The sequence below is a fragment of the Myotis myotis genome, unplaced genomic scaffold, assembly GCF_014108235.1.
Source record: "Myotis myotis isolate mMyoMyo1 unplaced genomic scaffold, mMyoMyo1.p scaffold_m19_p_2, whole genome shotgun sequence".
Lineage (NCBI taxonomy): Eukaryota > Metazoa > Chordata > Mammalia > Chiroptera > Vespertilionidae > Myotis > Myotis myotis.
In genome coordinates, this window is record NW_023416324.1 from 156,644,549 (window position 1) to 156,666,583 (window position 22,035).

The following is a 22,035-nucleotide window of genomic DNA, read 5'->3' on the forward strand; positions in this document are numbered from 1 at the left end:
TGGTTCTTTTTTATAATTTTAATTACTTTGGTAAGGTGTTCTTTTGTTCATTAATTTTATTCCTGAGCTCATCAAATGGCCTTTCTTGTACTTCCTTGAGTTTCTTCATAACTGCAATCTCAAATTCTCTGTTATTTAAATTGCAGTCTTCCATGACTTTGAGTTTGGTTTCTGGGGACTTTTCATTTTCTTTCTGTGCTTCCATGTTACCTTGGTTGCTCATGGCTCTTCATGTTTCTAGGTCTGTGCATTCAAGGAAGGGAATGCTTTCCTTGTTTAGATACTGTTTTGCTATTGAGTAGGCTGCTAGGTAGGTTACTTTCTTTTGTTTTCCAGTAGATGGTGCTATAGCACAAGTCTTTGTTTTCTCTTACTCGTGACATTGCTTAAATTGAGGAAAATGCCCCAGAACCGCTGGAGTGGTGGATGTCTCCTCTGTGACCTGCTCATCTTGGTTAAGGTGAACACCATAATGGAGAACCGGTTTTGTTAGCTTCCATCACTGCCTCCTCATTATTAATGGCAGCTGACCCCACTGTGTTTTTGGAGTTGTCTTCATTACCTCTGTGAGGGTCTGTGGTGATGGGTGGGGCAAGGGAGGCATGTTCATGATTTCACAACTCTGCCTTCCTGTCAGCAATGGCTGCCGGCCTGTTGTGCTGTTTAAGCATCCCAGCCACCTCTACTGGACTCTGCTGCAATGGGAGAAGGGAGGGACACAGCCTCTGATCCTCTTATGCTCCAGGCTGTTGTGTGAGGGCTGCAGCCTGACTTATCACCACTACTATGCTAGCTGGAGCTATGGTGATTGCCGAACCGTGTTCTTTAGTCCCTGTCCTCCCTCCCCTACTCATTCCAATAAACCCACCTTCGGATGCGTGGAGCTCTCAGGAAGACTTTGTGTGTTGAGCAAGGGATCCTTTGTTGAGTTATAGTTGTCTGACTTGTCAATTTAAGGGGAGAAACAAAGAAGCCTTCTTACTCTGCCATGATGCCGATGTTGGTGAAAATGAGCTAATTTCAATGATGGTTCTTAAGAAATTTTTGTCCACTGAGAAGTGTAAGTATTTCTAAAGGTCAGTGACTTGCTTTGTGAGGCCCCCTTACAAGATGCCTATGTTGAGGCAGAACCAGACTGAAAAGAGGAACCAAAAATCTTCTGAGCATTTTGGAATTTCCACCGGGACAGCTTCTATACTTAGGCCCCTGTGCTAGAAACGGCATTTAAACAAGGGCCCAGGTAATTGGTATGCAAAATGAAAGTGTGAGCCGCACTGGGATAGACCATGTCACCGCCCTGCTCAAAACCCTTCCATGGCTTCCGGGTGCCCTCCAAGTAACATTCACATTCCTGACTGTGGCCATCAAGCCCTTACGGAGCCTGGCCTCTATCCCCACAGGTCCCCACCCCTTCAGTTTCTCAGTCCTTGGTTTCTCTTTCTGTTTTCTTCTGTTTTCTCCCCAGTTCACTCTCACCACTCTCCCTTCTGGCAAGGAAAGACAGCGTTTGTTAGTCAGACCTTCAATTGAATGATTATTTGATTAATTTTCATTTTCTTCATTTTCATTTTCATTAATGATCATAAATTCCATGAAAGCAAAAGCCATGTCAATTTTGCTCATCACTTGTCCCCAAGACCGAGAAAAGGATCTGTGCGTAAGAGATGCTCTGTTTGTTGAATTAATAAATGGTTAAATAAAGGAATGAACGCATGTGTCAGATTCATGCTTACTTTTGTGCTTTTGCCCAGACTGTTGCCCCACATAGAATTCTCGCACCACCACCTATCTCCCACCTGCCCAATTGCCCCAGCCCACCCTGGTCTGCTTGATCTTGGGCTCTTACAGTCAGAACCGGGTACTTCACTGCTCTTTACGTGTTGTGACTTTGTTTGCTCATGGGTTCATTTGTGACTCAGAACAGCAACAGTAAAATCTGGATGTAACTACAAAACAGTGATTTTTGTGATCAACCAGTGTGCCACAAGAATTCTTAAAACATGCAATACTAAATAGTCCCTACTATTTAGTCAGGGGCACTGACCTCTTTTCCCTTAGATTGTCAAATAAAACAATGACAACAGACAACACAACAATAGTCTGGTGTGAATGAATCAAAATTACACCTGTTTTTTGGCCAGATTGGCAACAAATATAATACATATTTTGGTGTGCCACAGAATGTTAACATAATTAATTTATGTGTGCCATGAGATGAAAATAGAACAAGGTGCTTTCCTAAATGTTTTTCTTTAGCTCAAAGATTGTCTTCCTTTTGCCTATGATGAATTTTCTGGCATAACTGCTAAAGCCTTAGTTTTCATTTTAATGTGTGTGGCGTTTTTTTTGCTGCTATAATTTTTAATATACATTTTTAATTTTATTAAATTTATTGTTAATGATCTTTTTATATTATCTTTTTTATTGTTTCTCTCTCTGTGTCACACACACACACACACACACACACACACACACACACCTAGGAAGCCTGTACAAATTTTCTTCTAAATATTTTGAAACTTACTTAGACTCTCTAAGACTCTAACTTGGGAGTGCTTTCCCAACTTCCCAGAAGAAAATTGTAACTGTTGGAAATATAATATAACTATAAAATATATACAAAATAGTCAAGTAATCTGTGTCCCCTAACTTCTCTTCCCTTCCCTTTCTTTCTCTCCCTCCCAACTTAGACATTCTGGGCAACACCACAGTGAGACAGGTTTTAAGTAAGAGCTCTTAACACGAGGACTTCTGATATTTGGCTCTTTGTAGACTGGCAAACTGTGGTAGCCAAAGCCTTCTTTTTATTTTGGGGAAACCAGATACTATACTGCTCAGCAGAAAGCAAATCTTCTGCTTTTATTTTATTTATTTATTTATTTTTTATATTTTATTGACTTTTTTACAGAGAGGAAGGGAAGGATAGAGAATTAGAAACATCGATGAGAGAGAAACATCGATCAGCTGCCTCCTGCACACCCCCTATGTGGGATGTGCCCGCAACCAAGGTACATGCCCTTGACCGGAACTGAATCTGGGACCCTTCAGTCCGCAGGCCGATGCTCTATCCACTGAGCCAAACCGCTTAGGGCTATCTTTTTAGGTTTTGTTGTTGTTGTTGTTTTGTTTTTTAAATATATTTTATTGACTTTTTTACAAAGAGGAAGGGAGAAGGATAGAGAGTTAGAAACATCGATGAAAGAGAAACATTGATCAGCTGCCTCCTGCACACTCCCTACTGGGGTTGTGCCCCCAACTAAGGTACATGCCCTTGACCGAAATCGAACCTGGGACCGTTGAGTCCGCAAGCTAGCGCTCTATCCACTGAGCCAAACTGGTTAGGGCTTTTGCTTTGATTTGAAAAATAAAGTCGGGCCCGGTGGACATGTCTCAATGGCTAGGTGTAGACTTATGAGTCAGGTCACGGTTCGATTCCTGCTTGGGGCGAATGCATGGGTTACGGGCTTGATCCCTGGTGTGGAGCATGGACGAGGCAGCCCAGCAATGACTCTCTCTTGTCATTGATGTTTCTGTCTCTTTCTCCCTCTCTCTTATTCTCTGAAATCAATAAAAATATATTAAAAAAAAAAAAAAAGTTGGACCTGGCCAGTGTGGCTCACTGGTTGAGAGTCAACGCATGAACCAGGAGGTCATGGTTTGATTCCAGGTCAGGGCACATGCCTGCTCTATCCCCAGTGGGGAACCTGCAAGAGGAAGCTGATTGATGTTTGTCTCTCATCATTTCTATCTCTCTATCCCTCTCCCTTCCTCTCTCTAAAATAAATATAGATAGATAGATAGATAGATAGATAGATAGATAGATAGATAGATAGATAGAAAAAATAGAGTTTGAGCCATCCTATTGCTAGGATGAGTCCCACCCTTCTGAATAGTCCCCTAAACCTAGCACCTAAGATGAAACAAAAGCCTCCAGAAGATAAAATATTCTTTGCAGAACACACATGAAATACCTATGTAGTAAGTTAAAAATAACTAAAAAAATAGTTTTATTCTAAATCTGATACCACTTAATGTCAGATGCCAGTGTGCACAAAGGGCATCAACACCTAAAGCATAAAAATACACATTAAGCGAAAATTTTAACATTAGGAAGATTATACACCTCAACTGCTTTCTTTCCCTCTTCAAATTAGAAAGATCGTCATTTCTCTAAGCCCTGAAACAATGAACTCAGCCAAGTTGCTTACCTGACGAGAAGTAAAAATGGCCAGCCAGCACCAAAGACTGAAAGAGCTTGAGGTACGAGCGCCTGGAGGGTAGTGTTCTCCACTTTGTTTGACCCATGGCTTCTGCTCCTTACAATGAAAAAACGAAAGCAAACAATTTTGCACCAAGTGAGAACTGGGCACCTTCCAAGCGAGTCCCAGGCTTGTGCAGAAGAAATTCAGTTGCCTCACACAGAGGAGTCAATTGCAAAACACACTGAGGAGAGGCTGATGATGTACCCAGGTCTTTAAAATCCTGAATATAAAAGATTGTGGATTTATTCTGACACCCTGAAAAAGAAGAAGATAAAAGTCACTCAGGAAGGAAGGTCAGTCCACTGTGGCTTGTAAAACTCTCTAGTTGCCTGCCTAAAATAGTCTGGGGATCCTAATCTGAGCCTGCCTGATCCCCTAACTGCCTTTGCCTTGGCCCCTGCACCCAGGACCCAGGCTTTCCTCTTTCGGGTGGCTTTGCCCGGGCAGGCACCTGGGGATCCCGGGCGGCACCGCCTGGGTCCCGGCTTTGTCAGGAAGGATGTCCGGTATGACATCTGGTCTAATTCGCATATTACCATTTTATTAGTATAGATTGTGGTGACATTGGCTTGTGAAACCATACAAGTTTCAAGTGTACAGCTCAATAAAACATCATCTGCACAGGAGGTCACTACATAATACTACAAGGATCAGTACAACAGCGGATATAATCCTTGTATACCTATATGCACCCAACATAGGAGCATATAAATATATAAAGAAGTTCTTGGTGAACATTAAGGAAGAGATTGATAGCAATACAGTCTTAGTAGGGGGTTTGAACACCCCACTGACATCAGTGAATAGATCTTCCAGACATAAAATAAGGCAAATGACATGCTGGATTTGGTAGATTTACTTGATATTTATAGAATATTTCACCCCAAAGAAGCAGAATATATGTTCTTCTCAAGTGCACATGGAATAGTCTCAAAGATAGATCACATGTTAGGACACAAAGTAAGTCTTAATAAATTCAAGAAGATTGAAATTATATTAAGCATCTTCTCTGGCCACAATAGTATAAAGCTAGAAATTACAAAAAAAAAAACCCTAAAAACATTCATACACATGGAGGCTAAGTAACATGTTATTAAACCATGAATGTATTAACAATAGATCAAGGAAGAAATAAAAAGTTACCTGGAAACAAATGAAAATGAACAGACAACAACCCCAAATCTATGGGGCACAGTGAAAGCAGTCCTAAGAGGGAAGTTCTTAGCACTACAGGCCTATCTCAAAAGGCAAGAAAAGCCCTGGCCAGAGTGCCTCATTGGTTAGAGAATCAGCCTGCTCGCCTGATGCTTGCAGGTTCCAATCCCTGCCCCCACTGGGGCACATGTGGGAGGCAACCAACTGATGTGTCACATAGATGTTTCTCTCCCCTTTCACCCACCCTTGCACTCTCTCTAGAATCAATGGAAAAAATATCCTCACTCCTCAGGTGAGGATTTTTTTAAAAAGTAAGAAAAATCTCAAACAATCTAAACCTACTACACCTGAAAGAACTAGAAAAATAACAACAAACAAAGCTCAGAGTAAGTAGAAGGAAGGAAATAATAAAGACCAGAGCGGAAGTAAATAAATGATACAGAGATTAACCAGATTCATCAAGAAAAAGAAGGGAGGACCCAAATAAATAAAATCAGAAACAAAAGAGGAGAAATGACAACTTACACACCAGAAATACAAAGGATTGTAAGAAAATAATATGAACAACTATATGCCAACAAATTGGACAACCTGTGCAAAATGGATAAATTCCTAGAAACACACAATCTTTCAAAACCGAATCAGGAAGAATCAGAAAACCTGAATACAGTACACTGATTACAACTAATAAAATTGAAGCAGTAAAAAAAAAAAAAAATCTCCAGCAAACAAATGTCCTAGACCACAGGTGAATTTTATTAAACATTCAAAGAAGAATTAACACCTGTCCTTCTCAAACTATTCCAAAAAATTTAAGAGGCAGGAAAATTTCTAAGCTCATTTCACAAGGCCAGCATTATTCTAATTCCAAAACCAGATAAAGACACTATAAGGAAAGAAAATTATAGGTCAATATCTCTAATGAACATAGATGCTAAAATCCTCAAAAAAAATTAGCAAACCAGATCCAGCAATACAATGAAAAGATCATACTACATGTTCAAGTAAAATTCATTCTGGGAATACAAGGTTGGTACAATATTCACAAATCAATAAACATGATACATCACATAAACAAAATAAAGGTTAAAAATCACATGATTATATCAATAGATGCAGAAAAAGCATTTGATAAAATCCAGTACCTACTTATGACAAAAACTCTCAGTAAAGTGGGAATAGTGGGATGATACCTCAACATTAAAAAGGACATAAATGACAAGCCCATAGCCGACATCATACTCAGTGAGCAAAAAGTAAAAGCGTTTCCCTTAGGATCAGAACAAGACAGGATCGCTGGCCTTCACCACTCTTATTCAACATAGTACTGGAAACGACTTCCTTCTTAACATATTAACATAGAAAAACAAGTGTCTCACTTCTTAAATACCTTTTCGCAAAAAAATAAATCAGAAAATCTATTAATAAAAGGGGAAGAAAAAAGACATAACAAGCTATCCCATATTAAGATAATAGTAAATTTACTTACGCTGAAGAACAATTTCTCTTGTGTTGAAAATTAAAGTAGGAGGACCCACTTCTGAGATGTTCTCCTTTGGGTAGCTTGAAATGCTGTCAAATTGCTCAGTTGTACTTTAAGTTCTATGTCACAGAGGCGGCATTCCCCTTCCAACTTCCTCTTACTCGAGTTTTCCATCAGGCATAATTAAATAAAAGCACAAGGTATGGTTATGATGATATGATTTGAGGAAGCTCCGAGAGCTCAGTCAGTTTCTTAGACTGATGGGTGGGGCCAACCACACACTGTCCTAAGAGAGCAGCGGGTAGCGAGGGGGAGGGAAGAAAGTGGTTGGAGGGTTGACTTTTGGCTGTAGATGCTTGTGAGCTTTATGGGCTACCTGCTTCTGTTCTAATCCCAAGTTTTGTTTTAGCACCTAGAGTTATCCCTCCCTAGTCATGCCACTGAAGGAATGGACCATCATATGTAGTGGACATCTTTTGGAGAGTACTCAGCTCATAAGGCCACTCTTGATTGCATGCCCACCTCTCCATCCCACCCTCTTCACAGAGTGGGATCCTGGCAGCCGTGGTGAGGGAGACACTGAATGCACCTCAGGGGAGCACAATGACAGAACCAAGGCATGGGGTGAAGAGGATTTAGCCTCTCATCCATCCCATTTCCAACCAATCCCGTTGCCAGCCAGCTTGCTGTGGTTATGTCCTCTGTAGAGTTCTGGAGTGTTCTGTGGGTAAATGGCCGGCCGGTGCTAATCCAGCTGACCTGTTTCGCACAGGTAGAACCTGACAGCAGCGCCTGCCTGGGCCTGCCCCTTTGACTGCTGTTGGCCCTGAGCTTCTCTGTTGCTTTGGTTGGGACCTTTGGAAGTTTTGCACTCAAGTGTGTGCAGTCTGAAAATATGGGAGGAGTTAATGCCTATAGGGCCAGTCTTAACCAAATGGGGCTGGAAGGTGATGGATAACTGCTTTCCCCTTTGTCACCCAGGTGGAGAGTGCCAAGGTACATGATCAAAACTCACTGAACAACACACCAAATGAGTGCATTTCATTACATGTAAATTGTATCTCAAAAAATTTTTTATTTTATTTTTAAAAAGCTCTCAGGCCAAGTCTAGGTCATTACAGCCAGAAAAAATAGGCATAGCAAATAAAAAATTTGAGTAGGTATACAAAATATATTAATGATAATAGAAAAAGTAAAATGGAATAACATTGCTGAGTCACTTAAAAAGAGTCAGGAGACAATTAAGGAAATGAGGCCCATGGAGTTTGGTGCCTCAGTTCTCAGAGCTACTGATATGTTGCTAAACCTGCTGCTGCTAAACTCAGCTCCAGGCTGAGCCATAAACATCCTGGAACCACTGTTCCATGGACATAAGTGGACTCTACCTCTTTGGAGTTTTGAAACCCCCTAGTTTGCATACTGGACTAATCAATCCCTGTTAATCTCGCCAGAAATCCTTCATTTGCATGAAAAAATTACATTTTATGGTTTTTGCCTTAATGAACCCTGCCTTTCTTTGATCACTGTGGCATAGTTTGGGCTGCTCCTTCATAGGCTGCGGGAACTGTACTGTTAGATGGGTGGGATCAGACAGCACCTGGGTTCAGCAACCTTCATATTTGAGTCTGGCTAGGAAAGAATTCAGAGCCAAGACTCCATATTTATTTATAAAATCACAGAGGTAGAAGTAGTAATTTGTAGATGAAATGGGCTTAGGAAACAAGTTACAGAGGTAGAAGCAGGGCCCTTGGAGCTTGGGAGTAAGGAAGGTAATGGTAATGCCTGGGGGAAGGAACGGCGAGATGGGAGGAGGAAGGGAGAGCATGCTGGGTCCTCTGAACTAAGGGTCTTAAGGGTGGAGATTTTAGGGGAGATCCGAGAGGATGATCTCAATAGAATATTCAGCAATTTTCCAGGTGTGTCTTCTCAGGGTCTAGGTCTCCACTGATTGGTTGGTTGGTGCCTGGGCAGGGGTTCATTATTCAATGCAGCTGGTCCTGAGGTCAGCCATGGGGATCTCCTCTCTGGTTTTGTTGCTTTTGTAGGCCTTGAGCTCAAATACAACTGAGGCCTAGAGCTTGTCTCTAGGAAGGGAAGGTTAGGGGGTCCAGCAGGACCTTTGATTTGCCAGGGGAGGAACAGTCCCCTGGGGGTGAGGTCCCACCCTCCAATTGTCCCTTGGTAGGCACCTGGGGCTTTCTGCCCTGGTGACCTCTGTACGTGGCCCATAGTCCTTGCTCTGCTACTGTGTCTAACTGCCTGCCACAGATTTTTTTTTTCCCCAGATGGGTAGAGATACTTTTATAAAACGATAACAGCCACATTTCAGATACAATTTTAAATTTAATTTTACTTGAATTTCACTAAAGAGAAAGACAAGTTGATGGAATTGCTGAATTCATATAAATATTTCCTCTAGACAAGAGGCACTTCCCCTAAAATATCCCTTCAAGACTAAAAAAAAAAAAAAAGAAACCGTGAGAACATTAAAGGTTGCAGTCATGATTATGCTCTCCAAGGACATATTTTTATTTTTGTGTATCTAGATTGACTTCTTGCTGTGAAAGATGAGTCCGTCGGCCCAGCCACACTGGCGTGAACACGCAGTTCTGTGAACATTGAAGCCCTCTGCACCAGTTGGTAAGTACCAGCCACTGCTCTCTCCAGGACTCGCCCTCCCTCCTGGCTGCCCCCCCCCCCCAAACCCCCCACTACCACCAGGACCAACCCCAACCCCCATCTCCTACAGGGGAAAGGGTCCAGGCTCCCAGTCGTCTTCTACACGCACCACTTCGCCCCAAGCAGCTTAGTTTCCAGCAATTTTATATAATGGCGTTAGGTAAGGCTTTGTTTGCAGAAAATGTTCAGTGTGAAAACCATTTGAAAACCCCTGCTCAAGGTCCGCACTCAGGCCCTTGCAAGTCTGCAGTCTGGAATTTCCGAGAATGGACCTGCCACAGATTTTTGTCTCCTTTTGCTCAAATAAATGCTCTGTTCTTTATTCTAGCCTGAACCTCTTCTTGGTACACATATATGTTGATTCTAATTTTTTTTTTTTTAAAAAAAACTGGCACATTCATTTATTTAGACAAAAGTAGTCTTAGTATTTCTTTACTTTTATTAACTCGCAGGATGAAAAATAATATTCAGCTGCCAAATAAATGACAAGAGTTAAAATTAATCCTAGCAACCACCCTAGCGAGTACTAACTATTCTTGTCCGCTTTCACGGGTGAGGGGCCCAGGAAGTTGAAAAGGGCCCTTTTCTAAGCATTTGGCTACATAGCCCGGCAGGAAGAGGCCTCGGCCGGGGCCCACGTGAGTCACCGACGGGCCCTGTGGTCCCCGCCGGCCCGGAGGGCGCTGCAGGGCAGGGAGGCTGCAGCAGAAGGCGCACCGCGGCTGGCTGCTCGGGGCGCGCCCCGCCGGGACAGGCTCCGCCCCAGGCGCGCAAAGCCCGGCTCCCCGCCGCCCTGTGCCATCCGCCCGGAGCGACCAGGCCTCGCCGGGACCCTGAACTCGCCGCGCCAGGCCCCGCCCTAGTCCCGCTCCCCCCTTGTCCGCCACTAGGTACCCGTCTCCCGACTCCCCCCCTTCCCCTTGCGCGCTCCTCTCCCGCCTCCTCCCCCTGGCGCCCCTCTCCCGCCCCTCTCCCGCCCCCTCCCCCTGGCGCCCCTCTCCCGCCCCCTCCCCCTGGCGCCCCTCTCCCGCCCCCTCCCCCTGGCGCCCCTCTCCCGCCCCCTCTCCTGGCGGTGACCAGGTCCCACCAGCGCTCCCTCCCCCCTCCTTCCTCCCCCTCCTCCCCAGGGACCAGGTACACCCGGGTCACAGCGTTTTGGGGGTTGCCCTCCTCCCACGCGGTGACCAGGTTCTCCACCCCCATCCCGGCTGGGACAGACGTGTCCCCCCCCCCCCCACCCCCCGCCCCTCCCAAAAACGTTGAGGTCTGTCGGGAAGCAGCTGAGCAATCTTAGTTTCGATTTTAGAGTCGGGGAGAGAATTGTACTGAGTGGCAGCGGTTCTCAACCTGTGGGTCGCGACCCCTTTGGCGGTCAAACGACCCTTTCACAGGGGTCGCCTAAGACTATCCTGCATATCAGATATTTACATTACGATTCATAACAGTAGCAACAGTACAGTTATGAAGTAGCAACGAGAATAATTTTATGGTTGGGTCACAACATGAGGAACTGTATTTACAGGGCCAGAAGGCTGAGAACCACTGCTAGGGGATGAGCGCGGTCTGAAAGCGGAAGGCTAGGGCAGTTCCATGTGAAAGTTAAAAGGATTTTCCAGCGGAAAGAGGTGGTCATTGTCCCGCCCCCGCTTGCAAGTCACAAAACATATTCGGTGGAGCCAGGAATTACACAAAGGAAGCTGAGGACTTTGGGAGAGCGGGTACAGAGGGACTAACAGCTGGTCCTGTGAAGCCGCCAGCACAGGACCGGAGCCCAGGGAGCATCTGTGGCCTCCTTCCTCCCCCTCACCCCCACCCCCACCCCCACCCCACCCCTCCCCGTCTCCAATTACTAGTATAAATTGGGAAAACCCAGGTCCAGTGTGGATGGCTTACCCACAATCACACAGCCCACTCTTGGCAGACTCAGGTCTAGTGGCCCTCAACTCCAATTTCTGGGCATGTAAATAACGTTTTACAAACATCCTTTGTGAGCTAAGAAATTCAGCATGATCAGGATTGGTATGCTCAGTCTTCATTTACTCTTCCCCAGGTGCTGGCCAGCCTGCCTTCCCAGGCCAGCAGCGTGCAGCTCGGGAAGGACTCTTGGAAGCCCCAGTACTTGGACTATAAACCCTGAGTCAATAGGGTTTAGGTAAGTGGGAGGGAGAATGGGCATCTTCGGTGTGGAAAGAGCTTGAGCTGAGGAGGTGCTAGTCTGCCAGCCATCACAGGTGTTTCGCTGGCCTATGCAGTGGAGGGGATGGGCCCAGTAAAGGCTTTGAACTTGAGTCCTAGAACTTGAGTGCTAAGGCAACAGGGTACAGTGGAGCATTGGAAATGCGCCTGCAGGAGAACCAGCACTGGACCAGGAATAGATTCATGGCGGTTATCTTTGTGGAGCTCCTAGGACTCTAGAAGGTAAGCATTTAGAAGAAAAACAAAATTTAAATATTGCTATTGAAAGGAAGGTTGTGAGAAGGAAGTATTCTAGTTCAGGAAGAGAAAAATCTTTTCCCTGGTTGTATATGAATAATACAAATAGTGCTTATGATGTGCTAAGCACTGGTCTAAGTGCTTAACAAAACAATGTATTTATTTACTCCTCAGAACAAACCCAGGCAATTGTTACTATTTTTATCACCATTTTAGAGATGTAGAGGCTGAGGCACAAAGAGATTGCCTAGTAAGTAGGTCTGTGCTGAGGTGAGTGGCCTGGAATCAGCAGGTTCGGGTCCCAGTGCCTCTACTTGCTGGTTGTGTTAATTTACCTTCTCTGAGCCCCAGTGTTGTTGTTTTTTGGTTTTTTGATTTTTTGTTTGTTTTGTTTTTCTGTCTCTTAAAAAAGTTAATCCTCACCAGAGGACATTTTTCCATTGATTTTTAGAAAGAGTGGAAGGGAGGGAGAGAGACAGAGAGAGAGAAACATCCATGTGAGAGAGGTATCTCGATTGGTTTCCTCCCGCAGGCGCCTGACTGGGGCTGGGGGTCAAGCCTGCAACCAAGGTACATGCCCTTGACTATCATTGAAACCGAGACCCTTCTAATCACTGGGCCAAACCAGCTAGGGCAATCCCCAGTTTTCTTATCTGTGAAATGGGTACTGTAATCTTGTCTAAAAATGAGAACAGAGAATGTGCAGGTGCCTTGTGAACTGTGCATTGTAATGGGAAGTATTGTTTAAGTAAAGGAGGGATGCACTTCCAAGGCCAAGTCCCCACTAAAAAGAAAATGCTAAGCTTGGCTTGCCTTGCAGAATGTAATGGGCTTGACCCTCCCAGAGAGGCAAAGATGGAGTGGTAGTTAAAATCGTGGGCTTTGGCGTCATATGGAGCCTGAGCCATGCAACTTAGCTTTGTGACCCAAGACAAGTCACTTAGCATTTCTGAAACAGAATTATCTCTATAACCCTCATTTAACTCATCCATAAAATGGGCCTAATAATACATTCCTCACAGACTAGTTGTGAGTATTAAATGAGGTGCATTTACTACAGTGACTACAAGTAGTGAATGCTCAATAAAATGTAGATACGGCTGTTATTTTTCTGACTTTTTTCTTTCTCCTTGTCCTCTGTGTGTCTTAATTTCCCCCTACAGACAGCCTCACCATGTGTGGGGGACTGATTGAGAGGTATGTGGCTGCCATGGTGCTGAGTGCAGCAGGAGATGCCTTGGGGTACTTCAACGGGAAGTGGGAGTTCCTCAGGAGCGGGGAGAAGATCCACCAGCAGCTGGCCCAGCTTGGGGGCCTGGACGCCATAGATGTGCAGAGGTGGAGAGTCAGCGATGACACGGTGATGCACCTGGCCACGGCAGACGCGCTTGTGGAAGCCGGGAAAGTCTCAGACTTGGGTCGACTGTACTCCCTCCTTGCTAAGCATTACCAAGACTGCATGGAAGACATGGATGGCCGGGCACCAGGTGAGGGCAGCCAGTGGAGGTCCTGGGCAAGTGGAGAATAAAACAGGCCCAAGGAAGTCATTACAGTGTTGACACTGAGATTTACATATCAAGGAGACAGTAGTTTTTATAATTGTGATTAAAAAATAGGCACCGCCTAAATGTCCCATAATTTATTTTATTATGGCGATACATTTGTAGCCACTTAAAATTATACAGATAAATATTTTCTGATATGGAAGGATATTATATATTAAGTGAAAGATAAATAGGTTACAAAACCGGATGTATCTTATAAACCCACTGGTAATAAAGGATACATGTATATCTCTTGGGAGAAGTCTGGAAGAACATACACAAAGATATTACTAATTATATCTGTGTAATGGGCGTATTTATAGTTTCTTATTTTCTTTTTGCGCATTTGTATTTTCTAAGTTTTCTGTAATGAACAAATATAAAGAAAACATTTTTTTTTCTTTTTAAAGAAAATGGAAAGTGTCTTGCAGAGACTCCTTCTCTGTTTCCAGTTTTGTTCACAAGTGTTCTTGCCCGCTTGGGAAATTGTTATAGCCACTTGGGTCACCAGGTGGTTTGAATCGCCTTTCCCTAGCCCCTCTGACCTACCTCTCCTCCTGTGTTGGTCAGCTTGAGCTGCCATCATAAACTGCCACAGACTGGTGGCTTAAAGAACTTTTATTTCTCACTGTTTCAGAGGCTCGAAGTCTGAGGTCAAGGTGTCAGCAAGTTTGGTTTCTTCTGAGGCCTTGCTCTTTGGCTTGCAGACGACCTCCTTATATCTGTGTCCTCTCTTTCACGGTGCACATCCCTGGTGTCTCTGTGTGTCCAGATTTCTTCTTATTCTCATCAGATTGCATTAGGGCCCACTCTGATGTTCTCATTTCAACTGCATCACCTCTTTCAAGGTCCAATCTCTTAGTACAGCCACATTTTGAGGTACCAGGGGGTTATGGCTTCTACATGGGAATTTTAGAGGACACAGTTCAGCTTATGAGCTGATGAAAAGTGCCTCCTGATGAAAATGCTCCCCCTCCCACACACATACGCAGGGTCTCTGGTGACCCCAAGAATTGGCATTCAAAGCCAGTCTGTTCTTTCTTTCTCTACATCTGATATCTCATCAGATTGACAAGTGGAAAGTTTTCATTGTCCACTTATGCCTTCCATGACCTTGTTGTGAATAACTGACCATAAGGGAACAGTAACACCACACCCCACCCCACCATATATAACTGCTGCTGCTTGTTCATGTGTGCGTTCCCGGTTTCCAGTAGGATAGGGTGATAGGACAAGCTTGATCACACTGCTCGCACATAGTGGGGGAAACGCAAGGGCACACTGTGGCTCTGAACCCATTGCTCTGTCTCTGAGCCTAGCGCTATTCACTCGAACTGTCCTCTTTCTGACATTTGGGAATTCCAGTTGTCAGTTTCTCCTTGGATTTTTTAAGGGCTTGGGCTGGGAGAAAAAGGTTTTGATGGGGCTGGTGATGAGCTGGTTACATGATTTTGAGCAAGGTCCTTAAGCTCTGAGCCTTAGCTTATTCATTTAAAAAAGAGGGTATGTTATACTTTACCTTTTTGAGTTATTGTGATGTCTCAGTAATAACTGGCAAAGATTCCAAGGCTCTCTATATGAATCTGCTTCTTTTATTAATCTTACTAGAAGCCCAGTGCATGAAATTTGTGCACTGGGGGGGGTGCGGTGTCCCTCAGCCCAACTTGTACCCTCTCCAATCTGGGACATCCCTCTCACAATCCAGGACTGCTGGCTCCCAATCGCTCGCCTGCCTGCCTGCTTGCCTGATCACCCCCTAACCACTCCCCTGCCAGCCTGACCGATGCCTAACTGCTCCCCTGCTGGGCTGGTCGCCCCCAACTGTCCTCCCCTGCTGGCCCGGTCACCCCCAACTGTCCTCCCCTGCAGGCCTGGTCGCCCCTAACTTCCCTCCCCTACAGGCCATCTTGTGGCAGCTATCTTTGAACACATGGGGGTGGCCATCTTATGCAAGGGTGTGACAGTCAATTTGCATATTACCTCTTTATTATATAGGATCATGCTAAGGGTTATATATAAAGTAAGGCACAATGTTGGCTTGGAGTTGAGGGTGTTTGTCATAATTTTCTTGTTTTGTTTTGTTTTTAGTTTCCATTTAAGAGACTTGGAACCAGAGCTTGGTCTTCCCTCCTGCTGGAGCCTTTGCTTTGGTTACACTGACCCCATGCCCTCTCCGACTCTTCCCCAGGAGGTGCCTCAGTGCAGAATGCCATGCTGTTGGAGCCAGACAAAGACAATGGTTGGAGGATTCCCTTTAACAACCACGAGGGAGGCTGTGGGGCTGCTATGCGAGCCATGTGCATCGGTCTCAGGTTCCCTTACCCCTGCCAGCTGGACATGCTGATCCAGGTGAGCATCGAGAGTGGCCGAATGACCCACCACCACCCCACCGGCTACCTGGGAGCCCTTGTGTCTGCTCTTTTTACAGCCTATGCTGTGAATGGCAAGCCTCCCTGGCAATGGGGGAAAGGACTGATGGAGGTGCTACCAGAAGCTAAAAAGTACATTGTCCAAGCAGGCTACTTTGTGGAGAAGAATCTTGAGCACTGGTAAGTTTATAGGTGCATACTCCTGCTGGAAAAGCGTTGCATCTGTGTGCACACGTGCGTGCCTGTGTATGCCTAGAGTTCTTAGATCATAGCAACTGTCATGGTTCTCACCATCCAGTTTTGTCATCTACTGCATCCAGCCCCCTCCCTACCCACCTGCTAAGGACTTCAAGTTCTAGCAGTGGTTGCCACTGGGTGGCCCAGTGAAGACCTCAGTGAGTAGTGCAGCTGCAGTGCTTCCCTTGTGTATAGGGATCCTGTCTTTCTATAGTCTTTGTGGCTATCCTAGACTGAGATGAACTTTCCCGTCCATCTCCTGGAACTTGTTTTTCAGTGTTGACTTGCTAATTAGTAAGAAAAGGTGGTAAAACCACATTTTCCCCTTTTTCTGAGTTTACTTCACATTGCCTTTCTTAGAATAAAAAGGTCCAGAGGCTTCTTGCTGAAATCACCCATGATCATGATATTCCAAAGTTCCCTTTTGAAAAAACAACAACACACAACTCTTAGTAATCATTTCACCATGTATATGTATATCAAATCATTATGCAGTACACCTAAAATATATATAATTTTTTTAGAAAATACAATAAAATGTATAAGGATAGACTAAATAAATAAAGTGTGCCCCCTGAAAGGTGAGACTTAACATTAATCTCAGTTCAAGAAAAACAAATCTTTAATTCTCACCTTTAGCTTGCTATATGCCTTTCTAATTTAGCAATAGGTATCAGTGCCTTATTTATATCAATCCTTAGCAAAACTGTATTGAATGGCTCTTACTTAGATGAGTTAATTTTAAATTTTTATTTTTATTTTTTTTAAAAATATATTTTATTGATTTTTTACAGAGAGGAAGGGAGAGGGATAGAGAGTTAGAAACATCGATGAGAGAGAAACATCGATCAGCTGCCTCCTGCACACCTTCTATTGGGGATGTGCCCACAACCAGGGTACATGCCCTTGACTGGAATAGAACCTGGGACCCTTCAGTCCGCAGGCTGAAGCTCTATCCACTAAGCCAAACCAGTCAGGGCAAATTTTTAATGTCACTTATGATATTAATACAAGAAGTTGAAGTCATCTTGGAGTTTTTTTCCTGTTCACACATCCATCTGGTACCTTTCCTTATGGTTATCAACTTTTCAATTGACTGTAGATTCTTTTCCTTCCTACAGGTCCTACTTCCAAGACCAATGGGAAAGGTACCTAAAACTTAGAGGGATTTTGGATGGCAAATCAGCCCCTACCTTCCCCAAGCCCTACGATGTGAAGGAAAGGGATCAGTTCTACACCTCTGTGAGCTACTCTGGCTGGGGCGGCAGCAGTGGACACGATGCCCCCATGATTGCCTATGATGCCATCCTGGCTGCAGGAGACTCCTGGAAGGAGCTTGCCCACCGAGCCTTTTTCCATGGCGGAGATAGTGATTCCACAGCTGCCATTGCTGGCTGCTGGTGGGGAGTTATGCATGGTTTTAAAGGAGTGAGTCCCTCCAACTATGAGAAACTAGAATACAGAAACCGGCTGGAGGAAGTAGCTAGAGCTTTATATTCTCTTGGGTCAAAGGAAGATACTGTAATTGCCCTTTAGGGAGAGAGGGTGTTCATTTCTGGTGGTTTCTTCTCTTGTGTAGTGCCCTTTCTGCTCATTTTCTTTTCACTTTTTCCAAAGTCAAGAGTCTTAACCTTGTACGTATTCAGGGAATTTTGAGGTAACAAGTCCCTGGGGCCCCTGAAACTCAGTCTTCCCAGGCTCATTCTGTTCTCCCTGAATCTATCTGTCTTCCTCTCCTGAAGGGTCTTTAACTCGGGTGATGCGGTCAGCATCTCCCAAGCTAGAAATCTCATAGCCTCCTATTTGCATCTTCATTTTTATCAGTTAATCTCTCATTCAGTTTTTTTCTGTTGTTTCAGGTTGGGTTACCCCAAAAGTGGACTCTGAGACAAGGATTTGAGTACAGATAGTTTGAGAGGTGATAGCAGGGAGCACTGGTAGGACCATGGGGATGTGAGACAGGGAAGGGAGGGGAGACAGTACAAGGTGCAGTAATGAGCAGGTTACCACTGTCAGCAGCTGGGACTCGGTCCATGTAGGTCCTTTGTGTAAGGCATTCCTCATGGTTGTCCCCCCTGAGAGACAAGCAAACCTGGAGTATTTATCCACCGACTTCCATCTGACATTGGTGGTCCTAACTACTAAGCCCCTGGTGCTTCTCAGCCTCCTCTTGTGCAAAGCAAACATTAATGCCTTCAAGTAAAGGCTCCGATGCTTGCAATGGTTAGCTGTAAGGTGCATGGGAACAGCCAGCAGTATGCACAGATGATTCTATCTCTCAAATACCCTTCAAATCTGTCACCTCTTTTACCTTTTTGCAGCAAGTATTTTTCACTTGGATTTCTCACCTCTGCGGAGGTGCTGATCCTAGGCATGGCAATTTACATGTTAATAGTTTGTTGTTGCTTATTTACTTGTCTTTATTCTCCTCTGTACAGAACCTAGCACACAGAAAATGTGTAATCAGCCTACATTACGTGAATGTGGTTAGTTAGCCTCCTATCTCCATTCTTGCCGTCTTCGTTGCCCTCCAGAGTTTTCTTTACAAATAACACATTGATCATGCTACACTGCTAATGATGTCCAATGAATACATCACCCCTCTCTTCATTTCCTGAGAAGTTTGTACTCATCCTTCAAGCCTCAGCTCACATATACCCATCAGTGATGGCGAACCTATGGCACGCTTGTCAGAGGTGACATGCGAACTCATTTTTTTGGTTGATTTTTCTTTGTTAAATGGCATTTAAATATATAAAATAAATATCAAAAATATAAATCTTTGTTTTACTATGGTTGAAAATATCAAAAAATTTCTATATGTGACACGGCACCGGAGTTAAGTTAGGGTTTTTCCAAATGCTGACACGCCGAGCTCAAAAAGTTCGCCATCACTGCTGTAGATGAAACCTGCTCCGATTATTCAGGCACAATCCCTGCTGGTTTTTACAGCCAGAAGTTGTGGGGACTTCTCTTCCTGACACTGGAATCCTGGGCTAGGGGGCCTGGTGTGGGGTTGGGACCTGTCACTCCTCAGGGGGACCTTTGTAGACAAAATACCCCTCCCAAGATTTGTTGTAGTCAATCCTCACATGAGGATATTTTTTTCATTGCTTTTCAGAGAAAGTGGAAAGGAGGGAGGGAGAGAGGAAGAGAGAGAGTGAGAGAGAAACATTGATGTGAGAGAAACACATCAACTGGTTGCCTTCCTCACATGCCCTGACCAGGGGTGTGGCCGGGAGTGAACCTGCAAACCAGGTATGTGTTCCTGACCAGGAATCAAACACAAGACCCTTTGTAGTGTGTGCTAATGCTCCAACCACTGAGCACACCTGCCAGGGCCCTCCTGATTTGTATCTGCCACACAGGGGTGTGTGATCAACCCGCTGCGAGTCTCTGCCCCTCCTACCAATCTTGATGTGGCTTCTCCTTTAATTCTTTAGTTGTAAGACTTCCATTCAGCTTGGTTTCAGTTGTTTCTGAATGATGGTTGTTCTGAATTTAGTTGTAATTTTGATGTGGTTGTGGGAGGACAGCAGGTACAGCATTCACCTACGCCGACATCTGGACAGGAAGGCCCTTTCTGAGTTTTGTCCTACCAGTGGTTAGTAAAGCCGGCATTTGCAAGGCGGAGAACTAGAATTCTATTCGCACTGACCAAACAGCAGACCCGAGATGCTTAAATCTTATATGTAGAAAAGGGCAGAGGAGTGTATTCAACAAGTGGAATGTGAGGCATGGCCTGTTTTGTAATTGGATAAGAAGCAAACATAAAATGATTTTATTTTTCTCCAACTCAAACCTCATGCATACTCTTTTGAAGCTGCTTTTCCTGTCCCCCAGCATCATCTTGGGCAGATCACACAGTTTTTTGGTCTTGGGGTCAGGTGGCGAGTATTAAAAACACAATCCAGTCCATCCCAGTCCAGTTTTTTTAAATTTCCGCTTTATTGAGGTATAATTGATATACAAAAATTATAAGATATTTAAAGTGTACATTGTGATTTGATAAATTTGTACATTGTGAAAGGATTTCCTTCATCTAGTTAATGACCACCCTGTCATCTCACATATTTACCTTTTTTGTGTATGTGAACATTTAAGTTCTACTCTTAGTAAATTTCAATTATACAATACAGTGTTATCAATTATAATCACCATGGTTTAAGTCAGATCCTTATTTATCTTATAGCTGAAAGTTTGTACCCTTTTGCCAACTTCTTCCTATTTTTCCCAATCCCCAGCCCCTGACAACCACTTTTCTACTCTCTTTCTATGAATTTGACTTAAGTAAAAAAAATTCCAAATATAAATGACACAAAGTAGTATTTGTCTTTCTTGGCTGGCTTATTCCCTTAGTATAATACCCTCAAGGACCATACATGTTGTGGGGGAAAAAAAGAAATACATATATGAATGTGTTGGGGAGCACAAGAGACTTGGTTGGAAAGTTGTAAGGAGGACATTCTGATTAAAGGGGGGTGTGTGGAAGGCTGCCTGGCCTGTTTATCGGAATTCCGACTTAGGGGAGACTTAGGGGAGTGTCGAAGGCAGTGCCCCTAATTATTCCTTGACCTTTCCAAACAAGTCTGTGCATATGAGACCCCCGGGTGTTTACTGGAATCCTATGCTTAAGCCCTGGATGCCCTTGCCTAAAGGACATGTGTCCTCTCAAGATTACTCACTGTACTGATTGTATCTATAGATAAAAATTCCAATAAAAGCCTAGCGAGGCAGGCATTTGGGGCTGCCTGGCTTCTTCAGCCGGGCTGTCCCTTAGCCCTCTCCCCCACAGTGAGACTGTGTCAGAGTAATCTGTTCATCCGTCGTTCAGGGGCTGCTGGTCAGCCCCGGCAAGGTGGTGCCCCATGTGAGGAGCCCTGGCATGAACCGATAAATAAAATGTGAGATGATTTTATTTATTTATCCATTCACCTATTGAAAACACTTAGGTTGTTTGCACATCTTGGCTATGCTGCATAATGCTGCCGTGAACATGGGAGTGCAGATACCCCTTCAAGATCCTGTTTTCATTTCCTTTGCAGATACACCCAGAAGTGGGAATCCCAGTGCAGTTTAATCAATTCTAAAACTTCCATGTCATGCTCTTCTTTCTCCCCACCAAGGTCAGTCCTGGCCCAAGAGACTTAGAGGAGAAATGGGGACCTGGATGCCTCTTTCATTTCTCCCCTCTCTCTTCTGGGGTTCCTTGCTTCTCTCCATGTTGCCCTAAGACTGGCCTCATGGGTAGAGCACTGATTTGAAAGGTTCAAAAAGGCTCAAACCAGCTGTCTTCTGAGGGGTCCACTCAACATGAGGGAAACTCATCCCTCCTGGTCACAGCTGCCCGGCCTGCCACTGTCTTTACATTGCCCCCCCATCCTGCTTACATAGGCCCTGAAGACTGATCAGGCTGCCCAGTGGACAGCTAACTTGGAAATAGATGCCACTATCACCTTCATGAGGTTACCAGTCTCAGGTGTAAACCCTCATTGGGGTTATTGTGAGAGGTAAGGAAGATTCCCCCTCCTGCACTCCCCCATCCCTCACGCCCCACATCACCTCAGAACTATAACTCATGAGTTTATGTTTTTAGCTGGTGGAGGTGCAGGAGGGAGGTCTGACCACAGAGCAGTTCTGCTACCTTCTAAGTCTTACAGGAATTTGTTTTTCAAATCCTTCCATTCTTTTTAGAACATGGGGAGGGGAGTAGGAGGATGGGGGCGTAGTATTTGTTGTTTTATGGTATTAGACTTTAGCCACAATTGGAGACAATAGGGAAAGACTTTAGAGAACCGGCTATATTTGCTTTGCAGATTCTCACTCTTCATCACAGGCACACTTCAAAATGAGTTTAGACTTTCAGACTTTAT

The 22,035-nt window shown here is 44.4% G+C and overlaps 2 protein-coding genes across 7 annotated transcripts in view; one reads left to right on the plus strand and one right to left on the minus strand.

Annotated features, from left to right (window-relative positions):
- Nucleotides 1-7,138, minus strand: part of CD80 (CD80 molecule) — a 50,288-nt gene extending 43,150 nt beyond the window's left edge. For both annotated transcript variants that reach the window (XM_036350678.1, XM_036350679.1), the window contains exons 1-2: nt 6,907-7,138; nt 4,209-4,517 (exon numbers count right to left, since the gene is read on the minus strand). In XM_036350678.1, the coding sequence (XP_036206571.1) occupies nt 4,209-4,305 (97 nt within the window). In that variant the 5' untranslated portion in view covers nt 4,306-4,517; nt 6,907-7,138. The remainder of the gene's footprint in view (nt 1-4,208; nt 4,518-6,906) is intronic.
- Nucleotides 7,139-9,453: 2,315 nt separating this feature from the next.
- ADPRH (ADP-ribosylarginine hydrolase) lies at nt 9,454-20,480 on the plus strand. Of its 5 annotated transcripts, none has more exons than XM_036349635.1 (5): nt 9,454-9,540; nt 11,630-11,731; nt 13,176-13,499; nt 15,745-16,105; nt 17,284-20,480. In XM_036349635.1, the coding sequence occupies exons 3-5, from the start codon at nt 13,187-13,189 to the stop codon at nt 17,696-17,698; spliced, it is 1,089 nt and encodes a 362-aa protein (XP_036205528.1). In that variant the 5' UTR covers nt 9,454-9,540; nt 11,630-11,731; nt 13,176-13,186; the 3' UTR covers nt 17,699-20,480. The 5 variants fall into 5 exon arrangements, with proteins under 5 accessions (XP_036205528.1, XP_036205525.1, XP_036205527.1 ...); XM_036349632.1 differs by lacking the exon at nt 9,454-9,540 and adding an exon at nt 10,216-10,469; XM_036349634.1 differs by lacking the exon at nt 9,454-9,540 and adding an exon at nt 11,279-11,297.
- The last annotated feature ends 1,555 nt before the right edge of the window (nt 20,481-22,035 follow it).